The 16,966-nt window shown below is 45.9% G+C and overlaps 1 protein-coding gene across 1 annotated transcript; it reads right to left on the bottom strand.

Moving 5' to 3' along the window:
- Positions 1-6,773: 6,773 nt before the first annotated feature.
- LOC149339161 (glycine receptor subunit alpha-2-like) lies at positions 6,774-11,606 on the bottom strand. The gene is made up of 4 exons (XM_089550411.1): positions 11,549-11,606; positions 9,615-9,749; positions 8,008-8,381; positions 6,774-6,968 (listed from the first exon to the last, which is right to left on the bottom strand). The coding sequence occupies exons 1-4, from the start codon at positions 11,604-11,606 to the stop codon at positions 6,774-6,776; spliced, it is 762 nt and encodes a 253-aa protein (XP_089406537.1).
- Between the last annotated feature and the right edge of the window lie 5,360 nt (positions 11,607-16,966).

The following is a 16,966-nucleotide window of genomic DNA, read 5'->3' as shown; positions in this document are numbered from 1 at the left end:
ATCATTGTCCTCTGTATTGTGCAGTGTAGTCGCTGGAAAAAAAAAAGCACTCAGGTGATCCTTGGTGTATCGTTTGAATGCGTTATTTGTTTCCTGTTCCTGATGATTATGTTTTAGCTCCGCCCTAATGATATTGCGTTAGGATGTGACGGGTTTAATGCCCATATTTGCAGAATAGGTGATTCTCTGCTTTATATTGATCGATCATTGGGAGCTCTTATGCCGCTCCTGTCGCAGTGTAGCAGCGGTTAATTAAGAGATGCGCCACTGCCAAGACAGGTGGCTGTTTCAAATACAGCAGCCGGGGGGGGGGGGGGGGGGGGGGGGGGCTTGCAAGACCAAGTTTACTACTCTTCCCGAGCATCTTCTCGCTATCAATCATTAGCTACCATCTGGCACGGTGGACAGATTGCTCACAATCCGGTGGGTAGGTTACCACCTGTCACCCTGGGCAGATTGTAATGACGTCACTAGGTTTGCACTACGTAATGTGTCACGCGTGATGGCGGTCGCCATTTCGGCGTGCACACACCCTTTTAATGCTAACGCATTAAAAAAGCGCAGAAGACAACCGGCTAGTTCCTATGCGGTAAAAGACTGTTAATTAACACTACAATAAGCTTGGTAGAGAGAGTGCAGGAATGAGGGACCGTTGACATTAAAAAACAAAGTGAACAAAGGTTGACGAGGGAGCCCCAGTGTGCTAAGCTTAGAGACCACACTGAGGCTCCCTCGTCAATCCTTGTTTGCTTATGTTTTGTGCTGTCTACAGTACGCATGGACGACGAACAAATTAGGTAATTTACACGCATAGACAAACTGCATACGTTTGCAGGTCGGCGGCAAAACAGACATAAAACAAGTTTTATTATTCACACTAGATTCCAGGTAGTGACGTACATTTCCTGTGAAAAGCACAAATATCGCCTTTCCTGCCGATACACCAATCCTCACTGTGATCGACAGAATGGACGCCGTTTAGTTTACGTTTGTTCAACGTCCCAAGGTGACTCAGGCTAGGAGGGACACCGTAGTGAAGGGCTCCGGGTAATGTCGACCACTTGGGGTTCTTCAACGTGCACCGACATCGCACAGTGCACGGGCCTCTAGCATTTCGCCTCCATCGAAATGCGACCTCCGCGGCCGAGATCGAATCCGCGTCTTTCGGGTCAGAAGCCGAGCGCCATAACCACTGAGCCACCACGGCAGCTAGAATGGACTCGGCATAGAATGAATCAACACTACAACGTAATTTGAATCATTAGGAATACATTTCCGATGCGCGTCTACTGTGTTTAACTATGTTAGACCCTTACCATTTTTTTTTACCTGAACCCTGTGCAAACTCTACACGCACGAAGCATAAGCGGTATGCGGCCCACGGTATGCGCTATGCGTCCCGAACCGCGCAGGCCGTAAGGGAAGGGAGGAAGGTGGGAGTGAAAGAAAGGGAGAAAGAGGTGCCATAGTGGAGGGCTCCGAAATAATTTCGGTCACCTCTGTATCTTTAACGTGCACTGACATCGCACAGGACACGGGTGCCTTTTTGTATTTCGGCCTCCATCAAAACGCGGCCGCCACCATCATTTATCTTGCATTGGCATTAGCTGCTCTGTCCAAGCCCATTTCTACTTCTTGATTTCGACTAGGACATCTTTAATCCACGTTTTTTCCCTTACCTGTTATTACCTCTTCCTCTCTGATAAAGGGACACCTAGTATTTTTTTAACACCTCGCTGCGTTGTCCTTAATTGTTTAACCCATTTTGTTAGCCTTCACGTTTATGTCCCATTGGCGAGTACCGGTAAGATACAGCTGTTGTATATACTTCATATAAAAGCCTATATGGTAAGCTGCCATTGATGATCTGAGAGAACCTGCCATGTGTGCTTCACCACATTCGTAATTTTTTAGGTATTTCTCTCTTGTAGTCCATGTCAGCGGTCAATATCTGCCCTAAGTACGCGTACAATTTTACCTCTTTCAGCGGATCGCTACCAATTGTAAGCTTTTCTCTTCTGAGACTGTTGAAGTTTACTTTGGATTGCTGCATATTAATTTTTCGACCAAGGGTTCTGCTCTTCGTATCGAAGTAAATGATCATGCTTGCAATTCATACCCTGAGTGACTTCTAAGACAATGCCACTCAGGTGGGAACCAACACTGTTCCCACTTCGAATTATTGGTCAATTCGCTCTCGTCCTACACTGAACCTGCCGTCCCGGTTGGCTCAGTTGGTGAAGCGACTGCTCCGGTGAAGTGGTGGTCCCGAGTTCGAACCCTGGACGAGGAGGAATTTTTCTTTCAGGACGAAGTTTCTGGGAAAACTGTATAGCTTTCCTTTCTAGCCGTTTGGCTGCGCTTGGCTGGATGCAAATGACTAATTACTCACTTATTACAAACGTACTCCACCTTAGGGGATTCCAGCAAAACGTATCCCCAGCACTGTTCCCACTCCGGATTATCGATCAATTCGCTCTACTACTACTACTACTAGCCGGCCCGGTTAGCTCAGATGGTACAGCAACTACTCCGGCGAAGCGGTGGTCCCTGGTTTGAACCTCACACCAGGACGAATTTTTCTTTAACTACGTAGTTTATGAGAAAGCTGCACAGGTTTCCTCTGTAGCCATATGGTTGCGCTTGGATGGGTGAAAATGAATAATTGCTGTCTTATTACAACTCTACTCCACCTTAGGTAATTCCACAGAAACATCTGCCTTTTGAGCGAACCACAGATTACTAAGGTATTCTCCACTAACTCTTATCGCCAAGTGTTTCCAATGCCGGCCTCTAAATATCTCCTGTAAACAACGGTGAATAACACTGGCGAGATCGTGTCTCAATGCCTGATGCCCTTCCTTGTCGGATTTTTATTGCACACTTCATGGTGAACAATGGTGGCTGTGCGGCAGCTATAGATATCTTCCAGTATTTTTACACAAGGCTCGTCTACACCCTGATTCTTTAATGCCTGCATGACTGCTTTGATTTCGACTGAGTCAAATGCTTTCTTGTAATCTCTGACGGCTATATATGGACCTTTGCATCGGGCGAGAGAGTTGTGAAACGCCTCCTCTCTGGACTGTCGGAAACCGGTTCCGCCGCCGCTTCCACCGAGCTAGCGTGAGGTACTCACGACAGTCCAGTGAACAATATGGCAGCGCCCAGGGAGCCCTTATTGCAAAGGTGTATTGAGGTTGATCATATCCTGTGCATTTCTCTACCACGTGATATGTAGGTGGAATGTAATCTATTGTCGACTAGTTTTTATGAATGCTTGCCTGATCATTCGGTTCATTGAAGTCTCCGGTTGTCCTGACTCCATTAGCGATTTTCTAAGCAAATACGTTTTAGACAACGGACTGTAACCTGATCGGCCTACAATTTTTCAAGTCTTTGGCGTCCCGTTTTTTAAGCATGAAATGCTTTTAGCTCCCGTTATCGGCAGTGGGGTGACGTCACGCCGAGACCGAGAGCCAACATCCGGGCACTGAATTCCACTCATCCGGGCGCTGAAACGAGAACACCCGGGCACCGTACGAGATTTAACGAGACACTCTAAGCCCTCCTACAGGACCGGCATACAAGCGCCGGTAGCTTCGCGCCGAACGGGTGGTGGCGTTCCTCCCTTCCTGTACGGTGCGGTTCGGGTGTCCACCGAGATGATAGAGAATTACTGCGCCATTTCCTTTCCTCAAAAAAGCGTTGCGTTCAAAGGGCAAGGCATCGCGCCGAACAGGTGGTGGGCGTTCCTCCCTTCCTTTAAGGTGCGGTTCGGGTGTCCACCGAGATAACAGAGAATTACTGGGCCATTTCCTTTCCTCAAAAAGCGTCGCGTTCGAAGGGCATCGCGCCGAACGGGTGGTGGCGTTCCGTGGACTGCCTGGCAGCGCTACAATACGCTGTCGCGTTCCACTCCTAAAGGCGAAGCTTAAGCGTCATTAATTAGCAGTTAATTAGTATTGTGTCATTAATCAGAAATTAGTCACCAATTAGTAGTTTGTTATTACTGCGTCATCAATTATGTGTGACGTAATCCAGTGGTGACGTCACCAGTGTCACATAGGCAAAGTGGTGCGGAAAACGCTTTCGCCTCTACGCACTTGGGACAGTTTCGAACGCGCTGCATATACATTCTTGTCAGGCCTGCGTCTCGTCGTGTCCGCGTACGCTTCTGCATCGTTCTGCATTTCATGCTTACCCTACTCTCGGTTACGGGGGAGGCACAGATTTTTTTATGGATTGAGATGTGCTAGCGTTCTTTCATGCTTCCGGTGCGCTCGAGGACATAAGGCACTACGTATAAAGTGTGGCGAGTTTTTCAAGCAAAATTACGTCAGCATCCTTCAACAGACCTACTGTTACCTGATCTTCAGCAGCTGCTTTTCCACTTTGGATTGCTCCTAAGGCTTTCTTTACTTCCTCTTTCTTTACTGGCGGGATGTTCCATTGCTGTACTTTACTGCCTCTCTCATTGACATCCTGATTACAATTGCTACAGCATAGATTTGTGTAGAACACTTCGAATACTTTAACTATCTTAACCATGTTGCTAATGACATTGCCGTGTTTGTCTCTGAACGCATACATCTGATTTTTGGCTTTCACCGCTTTTATTCTATCTTCGTTCTTTAGGCTGTGCTCGATTCTCTCCATATTAAACTTTTTTGTGTCGGTTACCTTCCGCTTATTGATTAACTTTCATAGCTCTGCCGGTTCTATTCTGTCTCTGGAGTTAAATGCTTTCGTGCTTTGGTGTTTCTTAATCAGATCCTTCGTCTCCATAAAAAGCTTTCCAGTGTCCAGTGTAACCATCCTACCGCATACTTCTACAGGGAACATCTTAAATGACAGCTGTGAGAAGATTGTTCGTTACTTGAGCATTAAGGCCGTCGTGCTTTGTTAACGCTGAATATATGTTCATATATGTTCTGCAGTGAGATCCTGAATTCTACTACTTTCCCTTTTACCGCTAACTCATTGATGGGCTTCCACCTCACTGGTCTCTTCCGTTACCTCTTCAAGTTTAGGCTTATTTGAGGCTTTACCAGCCTGTAAATGAACTGGTTTCCATTGTTGAGGTCTCGTCTGTCATTACCACACTTTTGGTTTGTTTTTGTGTGTAGCTGAGTTTTTGTTACGCTAGTGCAGCGCAGCTACTACCTGCCTGCCTTGACTACTTAGCAAATAATGTATGTACTTGGCATCTTTGAGCACGGGAGCTCGTATAATAAACACTATGTGACAAAACAGAAACCTGTTGCTACAGCCAAGTGGTCTAAAGCTCTGTGAAGTATGCTTGCGCCGGCACTGGCTCGAATTCCGCTCGAAACCATATCTTTTTTTTTTTGCTTGCAGTCGTTCTGACGGAAAAGTTCGGAATGTTTTGCACCAGTAAACGGCTCCTTATTCTGACGGTGTTCGTCTTAGCTTACTGAGATTCAGAGCTAAAAGTATTTCATTCTCAACACGTGAAGGCATACAGCGGCCATTAAAACTCTGACTAAATGTTAAATATACGGCTGAAAGAGCTGCATCGCTTTGTGAAAAAGGTTGATGTATTCACCCTGAGGACCGTTAAAAAGCCTTTAGTGCTAAAAAAGGTATGGTATTGGTTTTATGGGGTTTAACTTCCCGAATCGACTGAGGCTATGAAGGACGCCGTAGTCGAGGATTCCGGATAATTTCGACTACCTGGGGTTCATTAAAGGGACACTGAGGAGAAATTGAAGTTGGCTTGTATCGACAGAATACCAGCTCCTGATTACAAAAACGCCACTCATACTGACAACAAAGCTCTTGTAACGTAGAAAAGAGCAAGAACCAAAATACAGGTATCGCCGCCACAGGCCAAACTCGCAAGTACAAGCGTGATGAGATCATAGGCCAAAACAGTGTTGCTAGAACGAATGGTTCTAGCAACACCAGGAACCGAGAAACCATGCATCACTGAGGCGCAGCCAATGCATGCGCAAATCTCCTTGACGTCGCCAGATGGCGCCACGTGCCCGGCTGCTACGCGCGCTCCTGAAGCATTGGAACAAATCAGCGCCTGTTTTCCGGCGGTAGGTGGGCTCCCGGTATTCCGCTAGCGGTAACAAGGTACACGGTATGCTAAAGGTGTCTATTTGCGAGAACTTCGTTGACGACTTCGAGAACGAGATCCATCGTAACGCTGACAAAACGCCAGCGCAAACGTAATCGAAGCGACTGTAGCGACGGCCGCAATAGCCGATAGATGCCTTCAACGTGCGGCCGGCGGTAGCTTTCTTTTCGGCTGCTGCTAGGCCGCACTGCTGGCAGCCAGAAATCACGGAGTCTGCGTTACGTCATGTGCACGTCATGTTTCACGTCTCTTAGTCATGTGTCGTCATAGACGAATCCCAAGTTTGAATCAGAGCGGCGGGAAAAACTTTTTCAACTTCGAATCCAAATTTCTTAGAAATAAATGCATCTTTCGCTGCCAGCCTAGTGGCAACAAAGCCATGACATGCCGAACTATCGGATTTTACTATAAAAAAAATATTAATAGTGCTCTCCTCAGTGTCCCTTTAACGTACACTGACGTCGCACAGTACACGGGCCTCTAGCACTTCGCATCCATCGAAATGCGACCTGCGCGACCGGGACCGAACCCCAATCTTTCGGGTCAGCGGCCAAGCACTGCAGCCACTGAGCCACCGAGGTGGCTCCAAAGCTGCTAAAAAGGTTAGTCGTAGTTTGCGGCAAGGATGCTTGAGGAAAAAATTTATTGCTCGTGTCTGCCACATTCAAAAGTAAGCGTACGCTCTCAGCATGTAGAACGGCCAGTAGACGATGTTGAAGAAGAGAAAGCAGATGGGAAAAAGGTATCGCGCATTTCTCTCTACGGATTCTGATCTCTTGATGTTCCTGTGATGCTCCAACTTGTTGCCTCGGTTCATTTTAAGCAGGAAGTCGTCCGAAGGTGTTCCGTGCTTGCAGACCTGTGGAAGAAATGTCAGGGATTAATGAACTGATTGATATCAACGCTGGTGACGTGGTTTCCTGTTTTTAATTCACAAGGAGCTGGAAAAAATAGGAGTAATCAAATGACTCCTTGCTAGAGTAAGGAAGGTACGCAGCATTCCAGGCGCTAAACGTATCCACTTGAAAAAGTTACTCCTGAAAGAAGAGCTTTCCGGCTAACCGCACATTGCAGCATAGCTGCGGTAAAGGGACTTGTGCCCATGTCGAGTAAGGAAATCAGTGAGATCAGTCAGATCAGTCAGTCAATAATTCAACCATTCAATCAACCAGACAACCAGTCAGTCAGTGAGTCAGTTAGTTAGCGTTAACACATCGAGCCCCCAACCCCAGGCATCGTTCTTTTCTGCAGGCTAAAAGCGGTGTCACACTTGTTCTCGGCTGTCACAAGCGACAGCTCTTGGAAATGGTATTGCAGTTCCCTGACATTAATTAAGCCTTTGCACGAATGTAGCATGTGCGAAGGTTGCAGTTTGCAGCCGTGGACAGTTCCGTGATAAGCTTGCTCTGTCAATCGGCCAGAGCTTCGTAAGCGTTTTCTTAGAATATGCCGCAAGAGAAAGAACCCGCTTTTACCGGATGGACAATGAAAATATGGCCCAAAATGGAACATCTTGTGTTTCGCGGTCTATATGTTTGCCATTATGGGAAATTAGTAAAGAAGTCCTGCATTTGTCCGTTTACACATTCACCTGTCATCATACGTCCCAAATCCGTCAACAAATGCACATCTTCCAAATGTGCGGCGAATATCAGCAGTTGCCAACTCATCATTGAGCACGCTGAGGCGTTCGCATTCTCTTTTTCGAACTGACCACCTTAAATGCTGTCAGGAACAGCCTTTCTTTTCCTTTGTCCGAAGCCTCGATAATGCCAGAAAAGCAACACACAAGCAGTCAAGCTCCACTAGGTACCTGTTCCAGACAAACTCAGGGTGGTCACAGGAACTTTCCAGAGAGCGCTGCGCACATGCGCAGCCATAATGAAAACAAAACCTACGTGACAGACGTCAGCAACTGCTTGGTCCACCTTCCTGAGCCAGAGCGCTCTGAGCTTGAGCCTGGACATGTAGTTGACCATGGCCGAAACCAGTATGACGCCGTAGACGAAGAGGATGCACGCCGTGGTCCAGACGTCGGCCGCCTTCAGGTAGGAGACGCGCGGTATGAGCGCGCGGGCGCCGTTGGAGACGGTCACGATGGTGAGCAGGCAGTTGACGCTGAGCACCATGCGGGCCTGCGGGATCTCCACCTTGAGCCAGAGCGCGTGCCACGACATCAGCACAGTCAGGGTCAGTGGCAGGTACAGGTGGATAAGGAAGAACCCGGGGTCTCGCTCCAACAGGAACTCCATCTTCAGGCTGCTGAAGTTTCCTGCGAATTTTTTGGCGTCCCTTTTCTTTCTACGTGATTAAGTGTGTTCCTGGCTGGCCTCAGTCGCGATGTTATCCGAATGCTAAAAGAAAGTTTCGCTTTCAAGGTTAATGCGGTGCAAATTTTTTTCAAATGGCAGTAGTAACAAAAAAGGTTAACAGCCTCAAGTGTAGTGCTTAGCCCTCGAGTGGAAGTAACCACGCTGTCATGTTTGTTAGTAGAGCCTTGGATGGGCTGATAAATAAAGGCTCGTTCGAGGCAGCTACCCTAGGTCACACTCTTCCTTGAGGGTACGCGAAATAATGCACAGCCAGAGTGGGCCGTGTGTCACTACCAGGTATTCAGGAGAGCGCCCTTATAATGACCATAAACCTAACGGTCCATCACGATGAGTTGTTCTTGTTGCCTGCGGTCTGCAGCCGCTTGGTCATTCTCTTTCCTTCTAACTGCATGGATGAAGTCAACCCGCTTTATTTGAATGTTCAAAGCCATGTGCTAGTAGCCAAAGGAACTAGAAGCGCGTGTACCGAATTCCTGGTGGTGTTGAAGTTTGTTAGCTGAGGCAGTCATTCGCCGTTGGAACTATAAGCGATGAATGCCGCGTAGCAGCTAGAAATGGCGCCCCATTGTTCAACCGCATCAGGCACATTGTAATTTTGTTTGTAATTTTTGGGCATTGTAATTTTGGGCAAAGAGGACATGCCGAGAAAACAAGGCAACGACTCATTTGCCATAGCGGTGAACATATTTTCGGGCGAATGTATCGAGCTCTGGTGCCTTACTGGTGTGAAGGCGAGAAGCTTCATGAAAGCTTTCGTTTTTTTTTTCCCCCACAGAAACAGTTGTACAGCGAACTTGCCGCGGAAACGGCTGCGCTAATGTCATAGTACGTAGCAAACAAAGCTGTTCGGTCCACCAGTCAGGATGTAGTTCAGAGGTAGGTCTGCTTGCGTCATGTGCGTCGGAGAGCGAAGGTTGTCCAGAACGCGTCATTGGTGCTGAGGAGGAGAACCACTTTATTTCGGCCGCTTATCCAAGCGCTTGTGGCCCCCGCGCGGATTCGAGAACGTTCGGTCATATACGAAGGTGATTGAGAGTTGACAGCCATTGCTAGCGTATACATTTCACGGTGAAAAAATTGGAGGGACGAAAGCTTTGAAAACTTTTTGGCAGAATATTGTGTCTTCCTGAAATCCAAACACCACACTCACGATGCTGCGTTAAAGCACTCACCTGTTAGATGGAATCTTGTAAACGTATGTGTTTGGTGATTTATCACGTCAAATTCAGGCGCATCATCTGAGAATTCCAGCACAACTGGGTCGGTTTCGCGCCAGGAAATGACAACTTTTTCGTCCGTGTGAGAATCTGCAAACAGACGAATTAGAAGCTGGTTTCTATAAGGGGCTGAGCGGCTTCAACCGGGACACTGCGACTGAATCCATGAAGGCAGGTTGTCGAGCTCTAAAGACCTGCGTTTTTATATTTTTGCTTTAGCTTACGCTCCGTTCCTGTGCTCTAAACGGGCTGGCCAAGACTGCAAGGATTCTCTTGAGGACCTAGTACCCTGCGTTGCATTTCACATGCACCAATGAGACTGGTTTGACCACTTGATGACAAAGATGGACAGAGAAAAGTATGCGCAGAGGAAAACTCGCCTTAATCTTGCCAAGACAGAGAGTATATCTTGGCATATTTGTTGCGTGCGGGGTCTTAAACAGCGATACAGACATAGGTAGGAAGGGGAGGAGAGTTAACTGGCGTTTCGCGTACTTTCTTGCAGTAGGAATCTTGTATGACAGCTGGTCGGAATAACCGGAAGATACATATCAGTAGGTAATACTAGCTCGGAGGTAAATTATAAACACGCAGTGATACTCAACTTACACTCAGACTTACCATTACCAATAAGTTGAGCACTTCAGTTCAACTTTCCCTCCTACTTACTACAATTTCAATTTCTTTATCCCCGTTCCCTTTTTGCTAGGCAGGTATAACAGCGCGCATGTCTGTTTAACCTTTCCACCTTTCTCCTCTCTCTCTCAATTTTACATCTTCTTGACTGCATCTGTGTGTTATCGCGGTTATTCCTAATATTTTCTATGTCGCTAGCACATACCATTCATCAAGTCCCGGATACTTGGACATGAATTTTAGTTGTGAGGCAACTGTGGAATGTAGTAAGCTAACGTTATAAAAAAAATATTGAAGGTAATGGTGCATCTTCCGAGGCGTAGCAAAACCTTTGTTTTAAAGTTTGTCTACTGCTCACATCGAGTAGTTTATAGTGCCATAGAAAGCCAAAGTGGGACGTTTTTACGATAGCGAAGAAGCGCAAGGCTGCCGAGGACAAATCTGCGGGTATATGGACTGTTTTAGTGAAAGCATATGACGAAAAAACGAAAAAATTGCGCTCATAAAGAACTGCCCGATGAAAAATAGCTTGTCCAGAATTCCCGGGTATGTGAGTCATGAAAACGCTACAATACAGAAAGTGACTGGTCTTCTGCGCTTCACAAACTAGGGGCCACTATGCCCAGCGCGTCATCGAGCGGTAGCGCTGGAAACTTGGCACCCCATCCAAAACAACAAACACAAAACAATTTCTCGGAGGATGAATGCATGTAACGAGCTGTCCCCTCTGCTCTCAAGTTTATGCAAATAGAAGGTAAGCAAAGACTGCATCATTTCAACCATGTACTTGCTCGTTCAGGAACCAGTTCAGTTAAGTAAATACCCTCTAAATGCATAAACACTTACTTACGCAATGCACTTTAGGTATAAGAGCATACAAAACGGCCTATAAGTCGACCAAAAAAGACGCTAACGACCCTTTCTCATGCTCGTGTATAGCAATCTGGGGCCGTAAAGCTGCTTCATAAATGTATGCTCACGACTCCGTAGTGTACATCTGGAAGCTCTTGCTGTAGCAAAAAATTTTTTTTTGTGCTTGTTACCGTTGAAATGTCGATTAGTGAAAGAGTATTGTTTAAAAGAGTACAGAGAAAATGAAAGGTAAGAAGCATAGTTAAGATCTGTAGGTTCATTGTAATGAAGTAGCTTAATTTACCATGGGATCTTTTTTTTTTTTCACAAAATGACAAAGCTCACGTACAAATGCGCCAAGGTACGGTTCACTGCTTGCGAACAGGCGAAGAGTGACTCACATGGGCGAAAGACGATGTCACAGATCTGCCTGTCCAATGGAAACAGCTGGAAATCCATCAAGCACGATAGTTGGAGAGTAATTCTGCGAGACAAAAGAACCCATTGTGAGAAAACTTTTTCTTTCGGCGCTACTACGGGTTTAGATTAGATCACAGTGCAATCACGAAGGTCCCAAAGAAAAATACCTGTATACAGGGTGTTTCACGTAACTTGAGCCAAAGGTTATGAAATCTGTACACCGCAGCTGGGTGAAATCGACATACATGTATTGTTTTACGTCGTGTGGCGCTCCTCACAGTGCCTCTTTGAATCCCTCTGAATTGTAGTTACCTAGGAATAATTCTGCGAAATTTGTATTATTATTTTTTTTCAGGCCCTAGGGCCTGAAAAAAATTAGTTTACACACGGTGTTGAGAAACAGCCGATTCAGTTGTTTGTAGTAACGTATTACATACGTGCTCCTTTTTTACACGGGGGAAAGTGGCATGCGGAAACATGTAGCTGTTGTATGTTCATCAAGAACGCCTCACCCCACGAAACGTTATAGCACATGGGTAAGCTTTACGTGCCTTATGCTGAATAGAATGACGCCATCGGGAAGAATCTGCAGGATCTGGTTTGGAACGGTGATGTCATGCGTCGTAGCGTCCTTGGCATTCACGAAGAATATGTCCGGTTTCCAGATGCTGCCTATGAGACTGCCTTCGTTTGTGATGAAAGAGTAGTTGACGCCCAAGTCCGCTAACAGGAGCCTCTCGTCAGTCCATGATTCTTGCAGATCCATATCAACGCGGTAATCCTGCCCGAAAAAAAAATAAACTAAGGCTATTTCACTGGATATCTGCTCCACAGCTTTTCGCCTTAGCCGTGTTTGCGCACCAAAAGTTGCCTTTGAGGGCATGAGGAGCGCAAAATTAAAACATTAAATTTTACGTCTGGTTTACGCCTGAACAGTGTTTAATGCTGCGCAGCAGAAATTCTAGCGATCGTCAAAGAGGGAGGTGCTGTATGGGAGTGAAGAAACACTTACGACACTTTTCACGTTACACGCACAGTGCTAAATGTGGTGATGGCGAATTTTTCGGAAATACAATACGCCGCAAATCTCAAGAAGCGGCGGGAGGTTCGAACCTACGAAATAAATTAGCAGGAAGAGAGTAATTATTCATTAAATTAGATTAGTATTGCTGTCCATTAACTCTGTGCTATCGCATAGTGTAATGGGCCGAGTGGCCAGAGTCTCAGAATATTTTGTTCTTTTGTCTTATTGCTCCCATACTAATGGTGACTTCTCTTTCTTAATATTTTGTTTTTTATTTTCGGGTGTGCAGAATTCCCTCTTGTCCTCTCTTAGGCAATATAATTTATCATGCGATTGAACTGAGCGTGGTACGAGCTGAGTGCTACGAGCTGCGGTAATTTATTTTTTATTGTTTCTATAAGGCTGCCCCAATATACCGGGTGTTTCAGCGAACACTTTCAAAAATTTCCAAAACAGGCTTTTTGGGATAAAAATACATCTTTTGCGGCGTAAAATTACCAGTGTTGGCGGACACTGTAAAACCTTTGAGTCGTCTCAATTAGTAAGCTGGTTAATTAATTTTTAATAATTAACTTCTTAAATAGCGCCTAGTTGCAATTATAGATTTGAAGCATGTCGTTAGTAATAGCCATATAAGTTTTTAGAATTTCTAAAACGCGATTGCCCTCGCCGCTGTGGCTCGACAAAGTTTGGCTGCATCGCGGGAAAATACATGCGCTTTCGTAAGCATACAAGCAAAGCAAGCCCTCCAGTGTACGTAACTAAGCGAAAAAGCTAGCTTTTGGCGAGTCACAGCGCCAAGGATAATAGCGTTTTCGAAATTCTGAAAACTGATATGGCTATCACTTACGACCGGCTACAAATCTCTAATTGCAAACTGGGCACTTAGCTCTAGTAGTTAAAAAGTTAATTATTAAAATTAGTTAACCAGCTTACTAGTTAAGATGATTCACCCGTTTTCTGGAGTCCGCTAACACTTCCATATTCCATATTTTTACATCAAAAATCCTATTTTTGAAAATATTTGAAAGTGTTTGCAGAAACACCCGGAATGTCAGAAGTGAAAGCTTATTCCCTTACCTCTGAACAATTACTCTCTTAATTGGAGTCTACTCCTCCTTGATGAACTCTCCTAAACAAATTATAACAACAACCAAAGTTGCGATGTGTTTAATTAAATTCTATCTGCATTCGATAATGTGGCACTCTATACGCATTTGTAATTTATGATTAAGTAGTTTTAGCTTCCGCCGTAGTGATGTTTTGTCAAAGCAGTAAGTATGCGTAACATACATTCCTTGTGATGATAACAATCCGTGGCAATGTAACGAACCATGTCTTTCTCACTGAGAGGGCCCAGCTCGTAGATGATGAGGTTGACAGACACGTTCGTCGGCTCCCCTGCGGTAGAACGACAGGTAAAGACGGTCCTGTTAGTTCAACCGCCCCTTGCGCAGCGGTATAGAACAGTGATTTCGCCTCATAGCTCCTGTCAGCCCACCTGTCCCATACGTTGGCCACGCCCGGTTGTCATAGCGATCCAAGACGTCGTCCAGTACCGCGATCTTCCGCGACAGCTCCCAACTATGACGACTCAAGTCTGCTCCGGGGTTGCTGGCGGTGGGAGTGCTGCGAGAGTGCCCGTGAAACGATCATTTTGTTTAAATGATCTAATTAAAGAAAGCGAAATAATGTACGTAGCGGGCAAACTAGATACGCATATATTTGCGCACGATGTACGTCGGAATCCTTCTAGGCACCTGTTGACACATGTCTTCTCCATTTTAAGTTAACTTCAGGAGACTACAAAATGCGTTGTACGTTTTTTATGAAAACAACAGCTCTTCAATAGGTAATTATAGCATTGCTAAGCAATCGTTGCTTCTTGCTAAGATTCCAGATTCAAAGAAGGACTACTCCATAAGTACGAGTGAAAAGTACACTCTTTCCTTTGTTCTTTAAGGAAACAAATTTTTGTCTGCATAGCTCATTCCCATGACAAATTTTTAACACCCGTGCAGAAGTGACAACAAAATTCGTTCTTGGGTACAAAGCGGCCATTCTACTTCATATTAGAGTTACATGTGTAAATTATGTTTTACCTTCGGCTCAAATTATTTCAGACATTCCATACTGTTCTTTTGCTGGAATTCTACAGCAGTTCGTAGTCAGAATAGCGATGAGTTCACCTCTGAAATACTTAGTTTGCAATAAATAGGAACAACAGGTGAACTTACTTCTTAGCACGGCACGTTGAAAATTGCCCCAAAGAGAGCAGCAGAGCCAACGGCAGAGTCGTCTTCTGCAGGCGCAGCCCGAAGCAGGGCATGGTCGCTTTACGGCTGACAGAACAGATTCGACGGGCGTGTGTGTTTAAGGACACCTTCGGCGCCTGACACTGACCTCCTTCGATTGTTTCTATGCCTGGCGGGGCAGCGTCGGAGGCCATAGAAGACGTTTCCGGCTGGGTCAATGAGGGTAGCTTCGAGTTGCTGAAATTCTCTTTCACGGGGGGACTCTGTATTTTTGGTTCAAAGGCAGAGTTCAGTTATGAACGAGATGTACTAGGTATTTCAGCGAACAATTTCGAAAATTTTCAAAAGTAGGTCTCTAGGGGTAAAAACATGGCTTTTGTGGCATACAATTACCAGTGTTAGCGGACACCAGAAAACCGGTGAATCATCCCAAGTAGCAGGCTGGTTAAATAATGTTTAATAATGAACTTTCTAACTATTAGAGTTAGGCGCCTAGATACAACTAAATATATGAAGGTCGTTAGTAATAGCCATGCTAGTTTTCAGAATTTCGAAAACGTGATTACCCTCAGTGCTGTTGGTCGACAAAATTTGTCTGCATCGTGCGCAAAATACATGCGCTATCGAAAGCATACAGGCAAAGCAACCCCTCCAGAGGGATATCTGCCTGTCAGAAGGATATCTGTAGAAATATTGATTGCCATAGCGAAATCTTAAAATATATGAAAATTTTTCGTTCATAAACACTTCCCTGTTCAAAAATGCTTTTGTTCAGAATTGTTGGGTATGGTAGCCAATAACAGCTAAGAGCGAGGTCAGTGTGCTATTTCTTGAAGCGCCTGAAAAAACGCTGCCATGAAAAGCGCACGAAAATCTCACAGTACAGTCAGTAGGAACTCAGAAGACAGTTCGGGAAAGATTTCAGCCAGGATATTCTCCAGGCTGCGGCAGAATCATACCGTATCATAGTTAGTTTGGCCGACCTGCCCTCCGCTGCACACTTCATAAGTTTGTAGAGGGCATCTCAGCAAACTACATCACCACACTTGCGGACGAAGAGATATTCGGACTGCTGGCCGGCGACAGGGGTCACGTCTGACTCACCGCTGCCTGCAGACATGGGACACACACGGCAGATTAGACAGCAAAAAAACTCTACTCAGAATCAAGTTGCAACAACACACCATCACGCACAGCGCTCAAGAGAACAGCATTATTTATAAAACGCAAGGCAGTGCAGCATGCACGACTGAGGAATTAAAGCTACAAAAATTAGACAAAAAAGAAGTTACGGTGAAAGTAACATGTGCAGCTTTGTTACACGTGCACTTCTGATGCAATGACCTAAAAAAGATGACGCATACACGAACACAATGTTACGCGATTGAACGAACTAAACAAAAGTGCAACACGACATACAGAGATCGAATTGCGCCGAGAAAGAGAGAGTTTGGAAGAGCCGGAGGAAACGGCGGCTTATGTTCGGAGTGGAAAGGTACGGTCTCAAGCAGCGGGGCTGATGTGGGGTCACAAAAGCCAGCGATGTTGAGCCGCACATCTCCGAGGCTGCCGTTCGACGTCTCAGACTCCAGCAGACGTTGCCTGCCACATCCCAGGCTTGCTTCACTGCCGTCGCACGCAACGACTTCCCAGAGCAATCTGCCCGGCTCGTGTTTCACCCGTCGCCGCATCCTCGTAGCAAAGAAAGGCGATCTTAAGGAACGTTTGGGGGGTAAATGGCTGGAGTAGCTGCAGTGCTGTGTCCAGATGTGGCTTGGTCGTTTCGCGGACCCATTCGCTGTACGTCGAAGGGGTAGCGTGGTAGGCGTGCAAAGTGGGGTACCTTGGGGCTCGGAGGGTCAGTGCAGCTTGCGCTCGTTCTCGAAGGGTACGGACCGCTTTCGTCAACAACAACCGGACATTTATTTTATGCGATAACATTAGAAAGACCACGAGGCAAAAAAAATTCGCTTTGGCTTAGCTTCGTTAAGCCCGGTAATTGCGAAAGCAATATCCGTACCTACGCCATGGTACAGCTGGTAGTGTAGCTGGTGGTGGTGCTTGTGGTTAGACTTGTGGCGATGCATCGGTTATACAATCCAATCCAAACCAATCCAATC

The sequence above is a fragment of the Amblyomma mixtum genome, chromosome 6, assembly GCF_055824585.1.
Source record: "Amblyomma mixtum isolate Tamu chromosome 6, ASM5582458v1, whole genome shotgun sequence".
Lineage (NCBI taxonomy): Eukaryota > Metazoa > Arthropoda > Arachnida > Ixodida > Ixodidae > Amblyomma > Amblyomma mixtum.
Note: the sequence above shows the minus strand (reverse complement) of the source record. Positions and strands in the feature narration are given on the sequence as shown.